This window comes from Lolium perenne, chromosome 3 (assembly GCF_019359855.2).
Source record: "Lolium perenne isolate Kyuss_39 chromosome 3, Kyuss_2.0, whole genome shotgun sequence".
Lineage (NCBI taxonomy): Eukaryota > Viridiplantae > Streptophyta > Magnoliopsida > Poales > Poaceae > Lolium > Lolium perenne.
The window spans coordinates 88,238,935-88,258,472 of NC_067246.2; the positions used below are offsets into that span (position 1 = coordinate 88,238,935).

The 19,538-nt window shown below is 47.5% G+C and overlaps 1 protein-coding gene across 1 annotated transcript; it reads left to right on the forward strand.

Annotated features, from left to right (window-relative positions):
• Window positions 1-11,172: 11,172 nt before the first annotated feature.
• LOC127321331 (cytochrome P450 710A1) lies at window positions 11,173-13,213 on the forward strand. Its single transcript, XM_051350360.2, has one exon. It carries the CDS (start codon window positions 11,394-11,396, stop codon window positions 13,038-13,040), a length of 1,647 nt encoding a protein of 548 aa, XP_051206320.1. The 5' UTR covers window positions 11,173-11,393; the 3' UTR covers window positions 13,041-13,213.
• Window positions 13,214-19,538: the final 6,325 nt, after the last annotated feature.

Consider the following 19,538-nt stretch of genomic DNA (forward strand, 5'->3'; position numbering starts at 1 on the left):
TTAGGAGTTGTAAACACACATATTATGAACTACTCATAATTATTTTAGGATTCTTTAGAAACTTGAAATTTTGATTTTAAAAATTGATACCATGAAATATTTTTTTTGAGAAATATTGTACAAACACAGACGCTCACATACACGCGCATGCACTCACCCCTATGAACGCACACAGGCACACCCTACCCCGATGAGTACCTCCGGAAGACTGAACCGACATATTGGATCTTGAAATTGACGAAGTCACCACAGGCACCTCGCTGTCGATGAGAACGTCGTCTCCCACTCCTTTATGAGACACACAAATGTTAAATCTGAGATTTAAACTCTGGTGGAGTGTGGGTACAACTATCCTTCTAACCACCCAACCTCAAATTGGTTCTCAACTCATACCATGATATCATTCAGTGGATGGTATCACCAATATGTTCTGGCAAACAGGCCACGTTCCGGTGCCAAGGCCGATCGAGCCCGTACGATTATATGCATTTCGATGTACCTAGCTGACAAGCACCCGCAGAGGAAAAGCTAGCTGACAGGCACACGAGGACTGCTTCGACAGGTTCTGCATGCACGCACGTACCCTGACAGGACATTCATACTCGTACATCAGATCAGATGATCATCCAGAAATAGTACTTCCCTCTTTGCACGCTACTCACGTGCAGCCACCGCGTCATGGCTCCTGGCTGACCGACTGGCCACCACAGTTCTGGAATCCTATGCGCCGTGTAATTCGTCTGTTTTTTCAGACAATGATCCTCTAAACTCATCTGATCACGGCGAAACGATTTTAAAATCTGACGTAAGCTTTGGCGTCAACGAGGATAAAGCCGAAGTTACGGAGGTTGGCGCCAAGGATTTCTGTCACCAAAGCTAGGTCGGCCTCGAACCCATGAGGCCATGCTCTTCATGCCGACCTTCAAAATTTCGATTCCATTCTCGTTGCGCCGAGCTCACGTGTTATATTTCAAGATAGAAGAGACATTAGGTTTGCCCAGGTCCAATTTGTCAAAATAAAAACGTGATTCGCGAGCAGATCCGTTGAGCCTGAAACATCACGTACTTGATTGTGTTGCTTCACACACGCTGTCATGTCCAGATTTCACTGTAGAAAGCCTGATTGAACATTGCATGAAATGATTAGGCCTTGTTTTGGCACTAGAGTTTTAGTGGGAAATATTGTGGATAATCCCCGCCAAAATTCAAATTTCCACTTATTTTAAATACATGTTTGTTGCTAAAGTATTAGCGAGTTTAATTTTCGCTTATCCCCAGTTTTTCCTAAATTATAGTGTATTTTTCTCAATTTCCAATACTCTACTCTTACCTAGTGGGTTAGTGATGGAGTTTTATTGGAATTGGATGACAACAGAAGTTTCACCCAATACTCTAAATTAGTATAAAATTGGGAAGGCCTTGGGAAGAGTGTGGGGCTGCATCTTGGTACAATTTTCCCACGACCGGCCTAGTGTCCAGTTAGGGGCCATGCATGCGTACTCCTTCTGTTCATAAATAAGTGGACATGCGAGTTTTTCAAGAGAGATTATCAAGTGAAGAGATAATTGCATTGGGAAGATGTTAATTAACATCTCTCTTCTCTTTAATTCTTCTACCTTCAATAAACTAAGTGCACGTAGAAAATTAAAGATAACGCGTGCTGAATATTATCGGATTTGATTTCCATGCGATGAGAGATATTTTTTTGCTATTTTAAAGTGCATTGGAAACATAAGAGCATCTCCAACGGGGCGACGCATATTTATGTTCATTTGCGTCGGGCACGAACACAAAAAAACGTCCGCCTGTCCGCATGCGTCTGCCCTTTCTCCAGCAGCAGGGACGTATTTATTTCACCGCATGCGTGATTAGAGAGGAGAGAGAGAAAAAGATTCTATTTGTGTGGCTATGAATGACCGCATGCGTGATTAAAGGAGGAGAAAGGGGCTGCATGCAGACCAAACCGACGCAAACGGATGCGCGGACGCGTCCGCACAGATGCATTCCTGGCGCATATTTGGTCCACTTTTGCGTCAGGACGAACGCTACGAACGTTTTACGTCTAGCCGCTGGAGCGCGTTTTTTGTCCGTTTGTGTCGTTCCGTTGTAGATGCACTAAAGATACGCTTAAATTGAGGCTAAATATCTATTTGTTTAATAACGGAGGGAGTAGAACAGGAGGCAACCCCACTGATCTGAATGAGGCCTCGGTCTGACCCGATGGCTGCGGCTGCGCGGCAGAGCAGAGCTTGTGTTGGTGCGTGTGCACGATGTGGTATTGGCGCGTGTGTCTGCCACACGTGCAGACATGCATGCCAGCCCCGCCCTGTGATCACGCATGCCGCCGCGGAGCCCGCTATGGCACTCTCTTTTTTTAATCTGAAAACGTAAGGAAAAAGGTTTTACTTCATGCTATTAATCAAGTAGTAGTTTGATAGTGTTTACCAAATGAAAAACATTATATTTTTTTTTTGATAAAGGGAATATATTAATATCAAAAGATACCGATTACACCCAACCTCTGCAACAACGCACCACGCTAATGGCACTACGAATGCACACAACCAAAAAAAAAGGAAAAGAAAACTAAGGAACAAAAGTACCGCTACAGTATCTCGGGCCTAACAACAACAATACATCCACCGCCATGACAACACCTGAATTACAGACTCTCCAAAAAACGACGCCTCCAAGAAGGGAACAGTGCTCAAACACCGTCGTCGCCTGATCAAAGATCTTAGGTTTTCACCCTGGAGATAGTCCCCACTCTCAAAACAATGCCTCCACCAAGGTCACTGCCAGGCACAACCAGTTAAGGCCAAACATTGGGTTTTCACCCTGAAAGGTATGACTCTGCGCTTCACATGTGTTTTCGCCTCCACTTTCATACCGCTGTTGTGAAGCCTGGACACCAAGCAAACCCCTCAACAGCACGGAGAATTGAACCTCCCTTAGCTAGTCCTCCCCTCCGGCCTTCATGAAATTCTCTTCTTCCGACTTTCATCATGGATCCACAGTCACTTGATGTCAACACAGAAAAAGAGCTTCGCGCCGCTCCCTCCAGAACCAGTGGCGGAGGCAGAAATAAATTTGAGGTGTGGCGAAGCCGATAAATGAGAAAATACAATACTTCACTAGATAAATTTTACTCGTGTTTAACAGTTCAACAAAATCACGGGAGACATCAGAAAACCAATCAATTGACTATTGAGGCTTCATGGTACTACAGATTTTGAACTGCGCTTATTTCAGTCAACAACGAGATTTATTTCAGAATTCGAATTGTAATTTTAGCAATGAAATCAAATACCTTGCGTTAAGTAATTGGTGCTCTTCTTCGGCGTCATATCATCACTCGCCTAATCGCCCTCACGGCCTAAGAATCTAAGATCCTCTCGTCGGCTGCCGGCGGCAGTTCTTGCCCCCGCACGACCACGACTTCCTGAAGGTTTCCCCCAAGACGAACAGGGACGTTTTTGATCGGCACGACGACATAAGAATCCTTTGTCGATTGTTCGTGAGTCATGATAACCATGCCCCTGTGCTTTTTAGATTGCGATCAAGCCCAACAATTGCTAGGGCCTAGTTAGCCAGGCCCAACACGGGATTGGTCGTGTGATCCTTTACTGGTTCGTTGTTTCTGATCCACAGCGGATAACAACGGTGCCCATCGACAGAGACTGAACCTGGAGCATATATATACCAGTATTGTTGCAAAAGTTTAGGTATGGCGGGCGCCAAACCTCGCCATATTGCTAGCTCCGCCCCTGTCCAGAACCAAACAGTCGAAATAAACGCATGGGTGCGCACGACCGAATACCTCCGATCCAGCAAACTCCAAGCAAAGTACTGTAACATTCGTCAGAGGAAACTTCCGGAACTAACCCTCCGGCCAGATCACGAGTCCAGGCCTCCGTTATGTCCTCCTATTCACGCAAGAGAGGCCCTAGGACCGGCACCTTTATTCAGGTCGGACCCCCACGTCGGCGACCATCCCGGGCTGGCCAACTCAACCCTCCACCGGCGACACCATCGCCGGCTTCCATGCACCTCCATCTCACCGCCGGATGGCGGTGATAGATCAAAAATCCACCACCACCAACCGCAAGCCGACCCTCTCCGGGGAAAAAGAGGCCACCTCCTCCGTCGAACCCAAGACTGCTGCCCCGGGCGCCCTCGTGTCGCGGAAGATGCCCAAGATTGCCTCCACGCACCAACGAGAGGCGGGGGTGGATGGCATGGCACAGACCAAGGGCCTGGCCGCCGCCCACCACCAGCCCCTGCCGGAGTGCTGCGGGAAGCCGACGAGAGGAGGGAGACCGCGGCGCCGCCCATCACAACCGCGCCGGCCGGTCCGCCAGGGGACAGCCGACGGGAGGAGGGCCGCCGCCGTCGTCGCCCATCCCACGCGCGTCTGCTCCGCCATGCATCGAGGAGGTGGGATCCGGTCGCCGATCTCCACGCAGCGACGAGGAAGGGCCGCCGCCACGCCCCGAGGGACTTTGCCCCGGCGGCGCTACCGGCGGTGGCGGAGGGTGGGGGTGCGGGAGAGGTTAGGGTTGGGGGTGCGGGGGTGCGGGAGTGTTAAAAGTGAATTGAAAACCGTTTGGCGCCCACGGTAACCTAAAGTTTTGCATCTTTCTTTATTCTCTTGAAGATGACTAAAGAACACTACACGAATGGTGCAAGACGCCGACGAAAGACGTGACCATTTCACCCGTTCCAAATCTCCTATGATGTGAACAAGGTTAGGGAGGCAACGGCTTTTGTGAACCGGAGTTGAGGAGCCGGTCATGCTAGTCCACAACTGTATCATCCTCTCGATCCACACCTTTGTCCAACTCAAACCCTCAATCTTTGCTGTGATCGGCTCCTGGATTGAGTATCCTTTTTTTTTTAATCGATGGAGGGATTATGTACCATTTCTTTATTTATTGATCAAGGGATCGAGTTTCACTTCTTTATTTATTGATCGAGGGGTTTGAGTTGGCCAAGAGATCAAGGTGGTACATCACAAGCCAAACTTGGATGAGATGAGACCCTGAACTTTGATGGTGTATCTACAATTCGTAAAGAGGTGTGCTGCCGACTCCATTGTTTTCTCTTGCAATTGTTATAATTTGGCCATGCTCTCTTCTCTTCTCAACGCCGCTCGTGGCAGTGGCACGTCATCGTTTCGTCACGGCTTCGCATAGCAGCAGCCTCCAATCACCAGGTGCCATTTTCCTATTCCGTGAAGAAACAAACAAGAAACAACTATCCTTCCTTAAGGAGAACAAATCGAGTAAACTATGCCACTTTTAAAATCATTAGAAAGCGATACTCCGTTTGACCCGTTTTGGAGGATATGCATCAATGGATGAAGGCAGGGGCCCGGACATGACAGGTAGGTGGAGCGAACAGGACTCAAAACTCTAAAACTTCAAAAGCTTAGCTCTGACCGCTTCACGTCAAGCCGCCGGCCGCCCGGCCGCTCCAGAACGTTCGGCTGGTTTTCAACGTCTAGGAGGAACGTTCTACTCCTCCACATTTCCAATCAACGACATTGAAAATGAACATTACTCTAGATTAGAAAAAGAACGTCGTCCTCCGTCAGAATCATCCGACCGGCGCCAAGACCAACTTTGCCACCACCGGGATTGGCGACCGTTAACCAACCAACCAGGTGCCAATCGTCCGGCCGGCGGCGATTGCTGTCGACTGTCATCGCTGCCGCTGCAGTGCTGCTCCACCTCGATTGACCAAACGGGCGCTGGAGGATTTGTCTTCCCGGCGAGACGCCATGCATGACACAGCACGAGGAGCCAATCGGTTGGACGACAGGGCAGACTTGTCGGCTTTGGCTCGTCGTCATGCGCGGCGTATGTGCTGAGCCGATTGACGAAGGAAAACATTGTAGTACCAGGTTCAACCTCCTTTGATGTTGCGTGCAAGACAGACGAACGAATTAGTACGAATGAGTACTTAATTTCTGGAGGATTTGAATTGTACACGGAAAAGGTTACTTCTGGAACTGTTTAGAACGATAAACTAAAAGAACATTGTGTTTGTTAATTCTATTTTGCTTTGGGTTACCTCTCCCCGAGGTAACACCTCGTGGTTGACTCGTATCTAATGATGGCATGATGACCTGGCTGGATTTGCTTTGCTCGTCGAGTTAAGTGACGTCACGTAACCGGTGGGCCCATGGTTATTTGCAGTGACCTCGACACGGTTCACCTTGATGTGGACAAGGGTGACGACAATCTCCATCAACGCATGATTGGGTTGTTTTCTAGGCTTCCACAATGGTCATGGGCTGCTCACGAGTTGCCCCTCGACCATCATCTCCGATCATTGTCCCATTCTTAAGTGCGAAGAACTTCCTGGCGGTGGGATTACATTGGAGGGGTTCAGTGAGATGGGTTTGATGGGCGGGTTGACAATTTTAGGCTTCATCTTATGACAACGGGGGGATTTCTCTTCCCCTTTGATGTGGCGATGAAATCCAAGCAGCTCTTGGAGGTTGACATGGCTTTGGTTATCTCTCCTTACGGTTGACTTGTATGAAAGGAACGCACGATGACTAGATGAAATTAATTTACTCATTCAATTACAAGAGGAGTGACGTACTGGCTGATGTTTATATATGCTGACCGTGGCGGACCCCAACATGGTTCACCCTGAGAGCAACGCCAATATCCATCAACGCATGATTGGATTTTTTTGTACAGTTACACAATGCTCATGGGTTCAAGGAGTTATCCCTCTATGGCCACCGTTACATGTGGCGTAACGAACGCGGAACCCAACGCTTGTCAAGCTTGATCCTATTATCAACACTATCGGATGGGATGAGTTGCACCACTACCGCTCGTGAGTTGCCTCGCACACCATCGACTCCAATCATTGTCCCATTCTTGAGTGTGAAGAGTTGCTCGTCGATCGGATTGTGTTGGAGGTTTAGATGATATGGGATGATTGTGTTTGGCTTTATTATGAATACGCATGGACTTATCTTCCCCTTCGATGTTGCCATGGATTTCAGGCAACTCATAGAGGCTGAAGTGAGCTCAAGGCACAATTCAAACATGTATACCTTGATGTGGAATCTCTTGAGAAGACCATGGATCGTCAACAATCCAAGATCTTCTGGTGGCGTGAGGAAGACGAGTACATAATCGTTATTCCCAATCACCCTTGATTACCCCGAAGTGCAGGGATCGATGTAGCACCTATCAGTGTGGAAGTATTGGGTATTGAAACACAGAAGCAAGGAAGTAAAAAAAAATCCATGCACTAAATTATTTAAACATGCAAAATATGATGGGTTGTTTTCAAGTTTAAGGCAACCTATGCATTTTGGGTTTTTATTAGAGATGAAAGTAAAAAATAAAAGCAAGCAGAGCAATACATGGGTACACTTGATCTCTCTCTCTCTCTCTCTCTCTCTCTCTCTCTCTCTCTCTCTCTCTCTCTCTCTCTCTCTCTCTCTCTATCTTTCTCTCATTGGTAACCATGAAAATCATAGATAAAATGCACACATAATAGTCATGCTTTAAGGTTAGAAATTTATATAGGCAACATGTCATAAAACATGAAGTTGAGAAGGAAAGCGCCAATATGTTGCTTGATACTAGCATGCTAGTATTTGTCACTTGGCCCCAAGTACATGTTGTCCATTATCTCTAGATGCGACACAGAGATAGTGCTATGGTCACTTACACTAGGCCTATGTTGTCACTAGGGAATATCCCTCAATATCGTTTCACCCTTCCAAAGACAACTTCAGTAGCGGTTACCCCAACCCATGAACCTTACTCTGGCGGCAAACTGTAGGGTCCATGTTTCATGGTTTTTCAGCTTTGCCTTCTTCCATCCCGAAATAAAATCCCAATAGATGTTCGTAGATTGTTTTAGGTCAATACGAAGGCTGTGGCACGAATATTGACACAAAAGGGACCTCAAGCCTACAAAACCTTGCTTTGGCGACACCAGGGCTACACCATGATGTTGTTCTGGGCCTTCTCATGGCTTTTTTCTCCCTCCTCCGAGCACACTCCTTCATTTTCAGAAAAAAATGATGTGGCAAAAATCCTAGCTCTGTTTGAGTTCGTGAAGGTTTGTGGAACTTAAAAAATACACAAAATAAGGTTTCCTGTCCTACAGAGTTAAATACCAAATAAATGGGGACTTTGTGGAAAATCCTAGAAATCAATGTAAAACATGTTGCGAGCATCATATATCATAGAAATATCATATAAATAAAACCAAAGTTAATGGATACATTTTCAATGTACCAACACCACCTACACGAAATAGAAGAATATGTCCATAGCCTTATGGTTGATGGTGCAGTGATCACGCAGCCATGGCCAAGATAATATGTGATTACTTCAACACAGTCCTTGCCACAGTTGAGCAATGCGAGTTATCCTATACCTATCTTTCAAGAGTTTTTGTTGCCCGTTCTCCGAGGAGGAGGTTTGCTCTTAGGGGTGTGGTGTCGTGATTTCGTGCGTGCCTCCCTTTTGGGTTTGTACACAACTTTGTTTATCTACCAATGCATCTTGGTGATCGGACGAGATTTTTTAAACTTCATTATTTCATTAAAATCACATGAATTGCAACAAAAGATAACATGACAAAAAAGATTTGAGCGAGAAATACAAAATGCCAATTTTGTGATGAGGATGAGACAATACATCATCCTTTTTCTTCACACGCGTGGCGGCCAAGTATGTTTAGAGTGTGGTGGCAAAATCAATTGGAGCCACAACCAGACCTAGCAATTTCTCACAATTGTTTATGTGGATTGTTCGTTGTGTTGGTTCGAAACTTGTTGGCGGCATGTTGCTTTTGCTAGCGGCTGTTAGCAGCTGTGTGTGTTGCTTCCCCCCCCCTTGGTTGTATGTATGGGTCACTCTTGCCTACGCTCCTAAAAACTCGTGAAGCTTGCTCCTAGCGGTATGTGGCGCTTTACTTTCCTAGTTCTAGCTCCTTGGGTTGCTTTTGGTTGTAATTCCGTTATTTATTATGTGATAATGGAATTTGATCCTAGTGTGGAAGAATAATAATTCCACCGAAACCCATGCATTTGTATTGCAATCGCTTAATGGACGTCCTGTCCTTTGAGGAATATCGATCGACACACTTCCATGTGTCGTCTAAACGATTCCTCGTCTGGAAACAAAGCTCAGTCTGTGGAAGAAGAACTTTCGGGCGCCAAAGTTGGCCGTTTTAAAAAAAACGGCTAATGTGCGCCACATGGATATAGTTTGATACCAGGTCACTATTGAAAACGGCTCAAGGCAACTCCTTTGATAGATACTATCAAATCAATTGAAAGAAACAAAACATTAGACAATGACACGTCGTAGACAATGAAGGTAAACATTAGATTAAGCTGTAACCAATCGGGGACACATAGTTCACGCTGTGTTTTATTAAAAATATAAATAACACATAGTGAAGGTGTGGATGATTGTGTATGCATGGATTTAATTTTACATGGACTCGGAGTCGCATTTCACACATGCACCTAGCTAGATACATCACACGTGTATAGAGTTTTCACACGTGCACCTAGCTAAAATTGTTTGCTGATTTCTTTGAGGCAAACCTGACCACACGAGTCTCTTCCTTCATGTCGCCACTGGCGATGACAATGATGATGATGATATTACCACCGGGGAGAAAGCATTTGTTTGCTTTCCCAGCCTTACTTTGTTTTATCCTTTTCAACCCTTTTTCTCCCTTCTTCTCCCACACCATTCTTTCACGTTCTTATTCTTCGGGAACTTCGTCCCGCTCATTCTTTTGCATCATTATTTTGCCTTATGGTTGATGGTGCAGTGATCATGCGGCCATGGCCAAGATAATATGTGATTACTTCAACACACTCCTTACCACAATTGAGCAATGCGAGTTATCCTATACCTATCTTTCAAGAGTTTTTGTTGCCCGTTCTCTGAGGAGGAGGTTTGCTCTTAGGGGTGTGGTGTTGTGATTTCATGCGTGCCTCCCTTTTGGGTTTGTACACATTTTTGTTTATCTATCAATGCATCTTGGTCATCCAACAAGATTTTTAAAACTTAATTATTCCATTAAAATCACATGAATTGCAATAAAAGATAACATGACAAAAAAGGTTTGAGCGAGAAATACCAAATGCAAATTTTGTGATGAGGATGACACAATGCATCATCTTTTCTTGACATGTGTGGCGGCCAAGTATGTTTGGAGTGTGGTGGCAACTTCAATTGGAGCCATAACCAGACCTAGCAATTTCTCACAATTCTTTCCGTGGATACCTCAGTTTCATCATGTTAGCTAAAACATTACCGCTCTCTAGGCATTGTTAGGCAATCTAGACGCTAAAGAATCATGCATGCTTTGAGAGAAAAAAAACTTATTACTTATCATGTCGATCTCATTTCATTTGCTTTGCAGGTGTTTCCATCAATTACTGGGCAGGTTTACATCCATGTGAAGAGCAAGAGATGTTGTGTTCTGCTGCTGGTATTTTGCAAGGAAATGTGCTGGAAAGAGTGTGTGGAGCACAACGAGTAGGTCGTCCTCTCCTGCGGACGCATGATGAACAAGGGCAGAAAACGATGTGGATGTTAACAACATTGGTTATGGAAAAGGTTGATTGTTCGTTGTGTTGGTTCGAAACTTGTCGGTGACATGTTGCTTTTGCTACCAGCTGTGTGTGGTGCCCCCCCCCCCCCCCCCCCCCCCCCTTGGTTGTATGTATGGGTCACTCTTGCCTACACTCCTAAAAACTCGTGAAGCTTGCTCCTTTGAACGCTAGCGGTATGCGGCGCTTTACTTTCCTAGTTCTAGCTCCTTGGGTTGCTTTTGGTTGTAATTCCGTCATTTATGTGATAATGGAATTTGATCCTAGTGTGGATCGAAGAATAATAATTCCACCGAAATCATGCATTTGTATTGCAATCGCTTAATGGACGTCTTGTTCTTTGAGGAATATCGATCGACACACTTCCATGTGTCGTCTATACGATTCCTCGTCTAGAAACAAAGCTCAGTCTGTGGAAGAAGAACTTTCGGGCGCCAAAGTTGGCCTTTTTCAAAAAACCGGCTAATGTGCGTGCCAGTGTGCGCGGGCAGTCCATCCACGTCGTCACCTACCCGCGCCCGCGGGATTCGTACTTGCCTATCCCCTTTCCGCGAATAAACCCAATCCATCCACAGCGCGGGAGCACGCTTTCCCCAGCTGCTTCTGCTTGCTTCACCTCGCCGCCGGCCACGCGCAGCAGGCGCAGTAGCCATCAGCCAATCCGCCCGAGCTCTTGCAGCCAGCCCAACACAACACAACACGGCCGCCTCCTTTCGTTTTCCCAAGCCAGCCTGCATTTGACCACCAATGGCCCCTCTCCTCTGGCTTAAATATGCCTCCTCCCATGGACCAATCCCACGACAATACTCGTCTTCATAGTCTACACCCCGAGCTCCACGTTAACCTCAGCGAGCGAGCGACACAGCATTGCCCTGACGCAATGGTAGACCTCCCGCCATCAACCGGTTTCCCGGACCTGCGGGCGGCCGCGCCGTACCTGGCGGCGGCGGTGGCGCTCTACTTCCTGCTCGAGCAGCTGTCCTACCTCCGCAAGAAGGGCCCTCTACCAGGCCCGTCCCTCGTCGTCCCGTTCCTCGGCAGCGTCGCGCACATGGTCCGCGACCCGGCCGGGTTCTGGGACGCGCAGGCGGCGCGCGCCAGGGAGTCCGGCTCCGGCCTCGCCGCCGACTTCCTCATCGGCCGCTTCGTCGTCTTCATCCGCGACTCGGAGCTCTCCCACCGCGTCTTCGCCAACGTGCGCCCCGACGCCTTCCACCTCATCGGCCACCCCTTCGGCAAGCGCCTCTTCGGCGACCACAACCTCATCTACATGTTCGGCGACGACCACAAGGACCTGCGCCGCAGGATCGCGCCAAACTTCACGCCCCGCGCGCTCTCCACCTACGCGCACCTCCAGCAGCGGGTCATCCTCGCCCACCTCCGCCGCTGGCTCGACGACCAGGCCGCCGCCGCCGACAGCGAGCCCATGCCGCTGCGTGTGCCCTGCCGCGACATGAACCTCGAGACATCCCAGACGGTCTTCGTCGGGCCATACCTCTCCGAGAAGGCCCGGGAGCGCTTCGCCAAGGACTACGCGCTCTTCAACGTCGGCCTCATGGCCATGCCCGTCGACCTGCCGGGCTTCGCCTTCCGCCGCGCCAGGCTCGCCGTGGCCCGCCTCGTGCGCACGCTCGGGGACTGCGCGCGCCAGAGCAAGGCGCGCATGCGCGCCGGCGCCGACCCCGAGTGCCTCGTCGACTACTGGATGCAGGACACGGTGCGCGAGACGGACGAGGCCGCCACGGCGGGGAGGCCCCCGCCCGCGCACACCGACGACGAGGAGCTCGGGGGTTTCTTGTTCGACTTCCTCTTCGCCGCGCAGGACGCGTCCACGTCATCCCTCTGCTGGGCGGTCTCCGCGCTCGAGTCCCACCCGGACGTGCTCGCGCGCGTGCGCGCCGAGGTGGCGGCCGTCTGGTCGCCCGAGTCCGGCGAGCCCATCACCGCCGAGAAGATCCAGGGGATGAGGTACACGCAGGCGGTGGCGCGCGAGGTGGTCCGGTACCGGCCGCCGGCGACGCTGGTGCCGCACATCGCCGGCGAGCCGTTCCAGCTCACGGAGTGGTACACGGTGCCCAAGGGCGCCATCGTGTTCCCGTCCGTCTACGAGTCCTCCTTCCAGGGCTTCCCGGCGCCCGACGCCTTCGACCCGGACCGCTTCTTCTCCGACGCGCGCAGGGAGGACGTCGCGTTCAAGCGCAACTTCCTGGCATTCGGCGCCGGCGCGCACCAGTGCGTCGGCCAGCGCTACGCCCTCAACCACGTCGTGCTCTTCCTCACGCTCTTCGTCTCCGTCGCCGACTTCAAGCGGAACACGACGGACGGATGCGACGACCCCGTGTACATGCCCACCATCGTCCCCAGGGACGGCTGCTCCGTCTACCTCAAGCAACGCTGCGCAAGCTTCCCAGCCTTCTGAAGTCGTCTGAGCTGGTCGTCCTTGTCCCATTATTCCGTCCTCCTCATTTGTCTCTCTCTGCTTCTTTCCTTCATCTGGTCGTGTACGTCGAGTGATGATCTGTTGAGTAGGACCCGGTGTTTCTTGTGTTAGTTTATTCCATTGGACCATTCATCAAATTATTTCATTTGTCATTGCTCTAATGGTAGCAGATGTGGTGTGCCGTGTCTGCTGATAGTAGGGTTCAAGATGTCATATCTGAAATGGAACTTTGCAGCTCACTGTGTCAGGACCACAAAAGTGTGATCCACACGTATATTTTGAATCGCTATGCTACTCAAACAGGCAACTTATGATAAGTGTGAAGGATTGGAAAAGTCCGGTTTGAACCTGGGTGCATGTGAACCCTAGTTGAAAATGCATTTTTAAAATGTTAAAAAATTCTGAAATAAAAATATCCGGGTACGTACGCATGTTTCATGTGTGCGTAGAAAGTTTTCGCGGAGAAACCACTTTTTTATTTCAGAATCTAAAAAAGACAAAATACGTCACATATATACTGCTATATAGCCCTGCAAAATTTTACTTTTTTGCCGAGATAAAATAAAAGATTTTTTCGTCACGAAACTCATGTCCAGGGCACATATTTGAGATCATCTGGGAAATCATTTTGTGTTTCGATTTTTAAAACATATTTTGAGATCACAAACGGAACTTTTCAAAAAGTGGGTTCACATGCCCCCATGTTCCATATATGCATTCTCGGAAGGATTTAGTTAAACACAGACTAGCATATACTACTTTGTGGATTCCATATAATACACAGATTCTGGAAGTCACTAAAGCAGAGGTTTACCATATCACCATTGAAAACGGCTCAAAGCAACTCATCTGATATATACTATATCAAATCAACTGAAAGAAACAAAACATTAGACAATGACATAATGCAGACAATGAAACAAAACAATAGATAGACCCGCGACAGAACCAGTAAGTGACATACGTTCAGAACTAAAACTAAGGGGCAGTTCATGCTTTGTTTTACTAAAAATATAAATAACACATAGTGAAGGTGTGGATGATAGATAGGAGAGATAGGCTCAATACTGGAGATTTATTGCAACGTTGACATTAGAAGGTGACGGATGATACACACTGTGTTCTATGTCCTTTACGGTGTTATGAGGATAGAATGCATCTGTTCTTTAAGTGCAACTTCAGTTGCAGAATTTGGAACTACCTGCAAATCAATCGAAATGGAAATGGGGATCCTGACTTGCAGACAGTGATATCTGGTGCTACGAAAAGCTTTGGTCATCCTTTCTTTCTGGAGGTTCTGATTACTGCCTGCTCGAATATATGGCTGATTAGAAATGCTAAAGTTTTCAGACATGAAAGGCCTACATTTCGGAGGTGGAAGAATCCCTTTGCTGTCAAATTCATCTTATGTCTCTCTCGAGGCAGATTTCCAAGCGTTGATTATTTATCTACCAGCTCTAAGCCCAATAAAATAAGCAGGTAAGCTATATCTGAAGAAGCATTGAGGACTGCCAGCTACGCATGGTCATTGCCGTGCATATCGATCCAAACATAGGATCAAACAAAACACATAGAAGCAACGTTTGGGCTTAAAACCACAACTAGGAAAGTCACAGGCACTATACAAGATCACGGTGTTGTTTCAGATAACAAAATTTCTGTAGGAAAAACAAATCGATGACACACATGTAGTAGCCCGTGTAGGAACAAAACAAAAACAAACCGATCACAGACTTATTTTTTACGTTTGAAATCATAGTGATAGCCACCACTAGTGGAGAAGAGGCCTTTGGCCCCAAGCCCCTGGGAGCAAATGTCCCAGTTCTGAACCAAAGCGGGACCAATGGGAGGCATTGGTCCCGGTTCATTTGGCCCAGGGCGACCCCACTCGCTGGAGCCTGTCCGTTAGCGGATTTTGGTCCCGGTTTGTACTAAAAACCGGGACTAAAGGGTCGGCGGCAGGGCGCGGCAGACCGTGTCAGGCGTGGGAAACCTTTAGTCCCGGTTTGTAATACAAACCGGGTCCAAAGGCCCACCCTTTGGACCCGGTTTGTATTACAAACCGGGACAAAGTCCCCAATCTGGCTATATAACCTTGCCCCTGCCCAAGTGTGAGCCACACTTAGCCATTTTTTCACTTTCTTCATAAGAGGGGTGTATTGCTTTGCTCTCTTCTTCACATGCACAAGAGGTGTTCGATGAAATGCTTAAGAGGATTTGCCACTTGAGTTTACACAAATCAAGCCACACTTAACTTGCTTTTTTCTTCTCCATCGAGGTTAACAACTTTATCCTTTTCATCTGTAATTGATAAAATGCATGTGTATATATACATCGTGATGTTCTGTAATGGTTTTGATCAGCTTAATTATATCATGCAGATGAATCGGCAATGGATGTACATTGACCGACGCTTTGACGAGTTCACTTCGGGCCTGAGTAATTTTATGGCCGTGGCGGAGGCAAACAAACATGGTGGCTTCATGTATTGTCCATGTGTTGACTGCAAGAATACCGTAAATTACGCTCACTCGAGTACCATTCACGGCCACCTTCTGCGATCCGGTTTCATGCCCAGTTACTATTGTTGGACCAAGCACGGAGAAAGAGGGGTTATGATGGAAGACAATGAAGAAGAGGAAGAGGATGATGACGGCTATCCCAATTTTCCTGAATACGATGATACTGCAGAAGGCAATGAAGACAATGAAGTAGAAGATCAAGAGGCACCAGATGAGTCTGCTGATGATGATCTTGGTCGGGCTATTGCTGATGCAAGGAGAGAATGTGAAACTGAAAAGGAAAGGTTGGCCTTCGACAAGATGATAGAAGATCACAACAAATTGTTATACCCTAGTTGCGAAGATGGCCATAAAAAGCTAGGCAGCACACTGGAATTGTTGCAATGGAAGACAGAGAACGGTGTCACTGACTCAGGATTTGGAAAGTTGCTGACAATAATTAAGAGGAAGCTTCCAAGGGGTAACGAATTGCCCGCCAGTACGTACGAAGCGAAGAAGATTGTCTGCCCTCTAGGATTAGATGTGCACAAGATACATGCATGCATTAATGACTGCATCCTCTACCGCGGTGAGTACGAGAATTTGGATGCATGTCCGGTGTGCACTGCATTGCGGTATAAGATCAGACGAGATGACCCTGGTGATGTTGAGGGCGAGCGCCCCAGGAAGAGGGTTCCTGCCAAGGTTATGTAGTATGCTCCTATAATACCACGGTTGAAACGCTTGTTCACAAATAAAGAGCATGCTAGGTTGTTGCGATGGCACAAAGAAGACCGTAAGAAAGACGTGATGTTGAGGCACCCTGCTGATGGATCCCAATGGAGAAAAATCGATAGAGAGTTTCCAAACTTTGCACAAGATGCAAGGAACTTAAGGTTTGGTCTAAGTACAGATGACATGAATCCTTTTGGAGAGCAGAGCTGGAGCCATAGCACCTGGCCTGTGACTCTTTGTATATATAACCTTCCTCCTTGGTTTTGCATGAAGCGGAAGTTCATTATGATGCCAGTGCTCATACAAGGCCCGAAGCAACCAGGGAACGACATTGATGTGTACCTGAAGCCATTAGTCAAAGAACTTCTATAGCTGTGGTCCATAGCAGGTGTACCTGTGTGGGACGAGCACAAGCAGGAGGAATTTGACCTACGAGCTGCCGTCAGAACCATCAATGACTGGCCTGCTCTTGGTAACATTTCAGGACAGTCAAACAAGGGATACAATGCATGCACGCACTATTTACATGAGCTCGAAGGTGATTATTTGGAAAAATGTAAGAAGGTCGTGTACCTGGGGCATCGTCGAATTCTTAGGTATACCCATCCCGTAAGAAAGAAAGGCAAGTTACAACGGTGAGGCTGATCACCGGAGGAAGCCTCCCCATCGTGATGGTGTTGATATATTTGGTATGGTCAAGGATCTAGATGTAATATTTGGAAAGGGTCCTGGCGGACGGTCTGTTCCGAATGACGCTGCCGGACACGCGCCCATGTGGAAGAAGAAATCTATATTTTGGGATCTACCCTATTGGGAAGTCTTAGAGGTCCGCTCTTCAATCGATGTGATGCACGTGACGAAGAATCTTTGCGTGAACCTGCTAGGCTTTCTGGGCGTGTACGGGAAGACAAAAGATACACCAGAAGCACGGGAGGACCAGCAACGTAGGAAAGACCCCAAAAAACTGCATGAGAGAGATAAAGGACATCATTACTCCAGCTACGCTCTTACAAAAGCAGAGAAGGAAATATTTTTTGAATGTCTGAGCAGTATCAAGGTCCCGTCTGGCTTCTCCTCCAATATAAAGGGTATAATAAATATGGAGAAGAAAACATCCTGAACCTGAAGTCTCATGACTGTCACGTGATAATGACACAGTTGCTTCCGATTGCATTGAGGGGGCTTCTACCGGAAAATGTTCCACTGCCCATTGTGAAGCTATGTGCATTCCTCAATGCAATTTCTCAGAAGGTAATAAATCCAGAAATTCTACCGAGGTTGCAGAATGATGTGGTCCAATGTCTCGTTAGTTTTGAGCTGGTGTTCCCACCATCCTTCTTCAATATTATGACACATCTCCTCGTTCACCTGATCGATGAGATTTCCATTCTTGGTCCTGTGTTTCTACACAATATGTTCCCCTTCGAGAGGTTCATGGGAGTCTTAAAGAAATATGTTCATAACCGTGCTAGGCCAGAAGGAAGCATCTCCAAGGGCTATGGAACAGAGGAGGTCACTGAATTCTGTGTTTACTTTATTCTTGACCTTAAGCCGATTGGTGTTCCTGAATCGCGGCATGAAGGGAGACTAAGTGGAAAAGGCACGCTAGGAAGGAAATCAATGATATGTAGGGACGGGATTTCTTTGACTCAACCACACTACACAGTTCTACAAAGTTCCACCTTGGTGGCTCCGTATATCGGTGACCACAAGAACTTTGTACGCTCCGAGAACCCGGGGCAGTCGAACGATTGGATTAGACGTGAACACATGTCGACTTTCAGCGGTTGGTTGCAAAAACATCTCCTGAATAACATCGATATTGAAGATCAGCTATACTTGCTGGCCCAGACACCATCTTCGACTGTAGTGACTTTCCAAGGGTACGAGATAAATGGGAATACATTTTACACGATCGCCCAAGATAAAAAGAGCACCAACCAAAACAGTGGTGTCCGATTTGATGCAATAATGAATGAAGGCCCAAATGACACATATTATGGTTACATAGAGGATATATGGGAACTTGACTATGGACCTTCTTTTAAGGTCCCTTTGTTTAGGTGCAAATGGGTCAACAAAACAGGAGGCGGGGTTCAGGTAGACAAGTTGTATGGAATGACAACAGTGGATCTCAACAATCTTGGGTATAGAGACGAACCATTCGTCCTAGCCAAGGATGTGGCCCAGGTTTTCTATGTGAAGGATATGTCTACTAAACCAAGAAAAAGGAAACATAAGGAAACAAATACATCAAATGATGAGCCAAAGCGCCACATAGTTCTTTCTGGAAAAAGAAACATCGTGGGAGTGGAGGACAAGACAGAGATGTCAGAAGATTATAATAAGTTTGATGAAATTCCACCCTTCAGAGTGAACATTGATCCAAGCATCAAGTTAAATGATGAAGATGCTCCATGGTTACGGCCGAAGAAGGTTAAATGATGAAGATGCTCCATCATCAAGTTAATTGAAGAATGTTCATGGCACAAATGAGTATCTCAACATGGCAATCAATTTCCCATTTATTTTTGTGTAATCATTTAACTGTATGTAAGATATTAAAAGTGGAGATGCGCCACGGGAGATTTCCCAACACTGTTAGAGGAGATGTAGTCGTTCAGGGGCTTGCAGGGAAAAAATTCCAAGGCGCAGTGTCCGAAGATGCCGTAGAGCGTGTGCACCAACGACATCTTCGAGAAACTGCGCCACGGGAGATTTCCCAACCCTTTCCCCAACACTGTTAGAGGTGATGTAGTCGTTCAGGGGCTGATACGTCCAAAACGTATCTACTTTCCCGAACACTTTTGCTATAGTTTTGCCTCTAATTTGTGTATTTTGGATACAACTAACACGGACTAACGCTGTTTTCAGCAGAATTGCTCTGGTGTCTTGTTTTTGTGCAGAAATTCAACTTTTGGGAAAATCCTCAGAATTTATACCAAAGGGCCTATTTTACCAGAGGACTCATGGAGCCAGAAGGGCAAGCCAGGTGGAGGCCCGAGGGCCCCACACACTAGGCCGGCGCGGCCCAGGAGGGGGGCGCGCCGCCCTAGCGTGTGACCCCCTCGGCTGGCCTCCGACGCCCTCCTCTGGACTACTTAAAGGTTTCGATCTAAAAACGTGAGGCAGGAAGTCGAAGTCGCCAGAAACCCTCCAGAACACCGCCACATCGCGAAACTCCGTCTCGGGGACCCGAAACTCCGTTCTGGCACTCCGCCGGGACGGGGAATTGGAGGAG

What these genes read in the sequence shown, in the direction of transcription:
- LOC127321331 (XM_051350360.2), top strand. Translation starts at nt 11,394, where the DNA reads ATGCCTCCTCCCATGGACCAATCCCACGACAATACTCGTCTTCATAGT.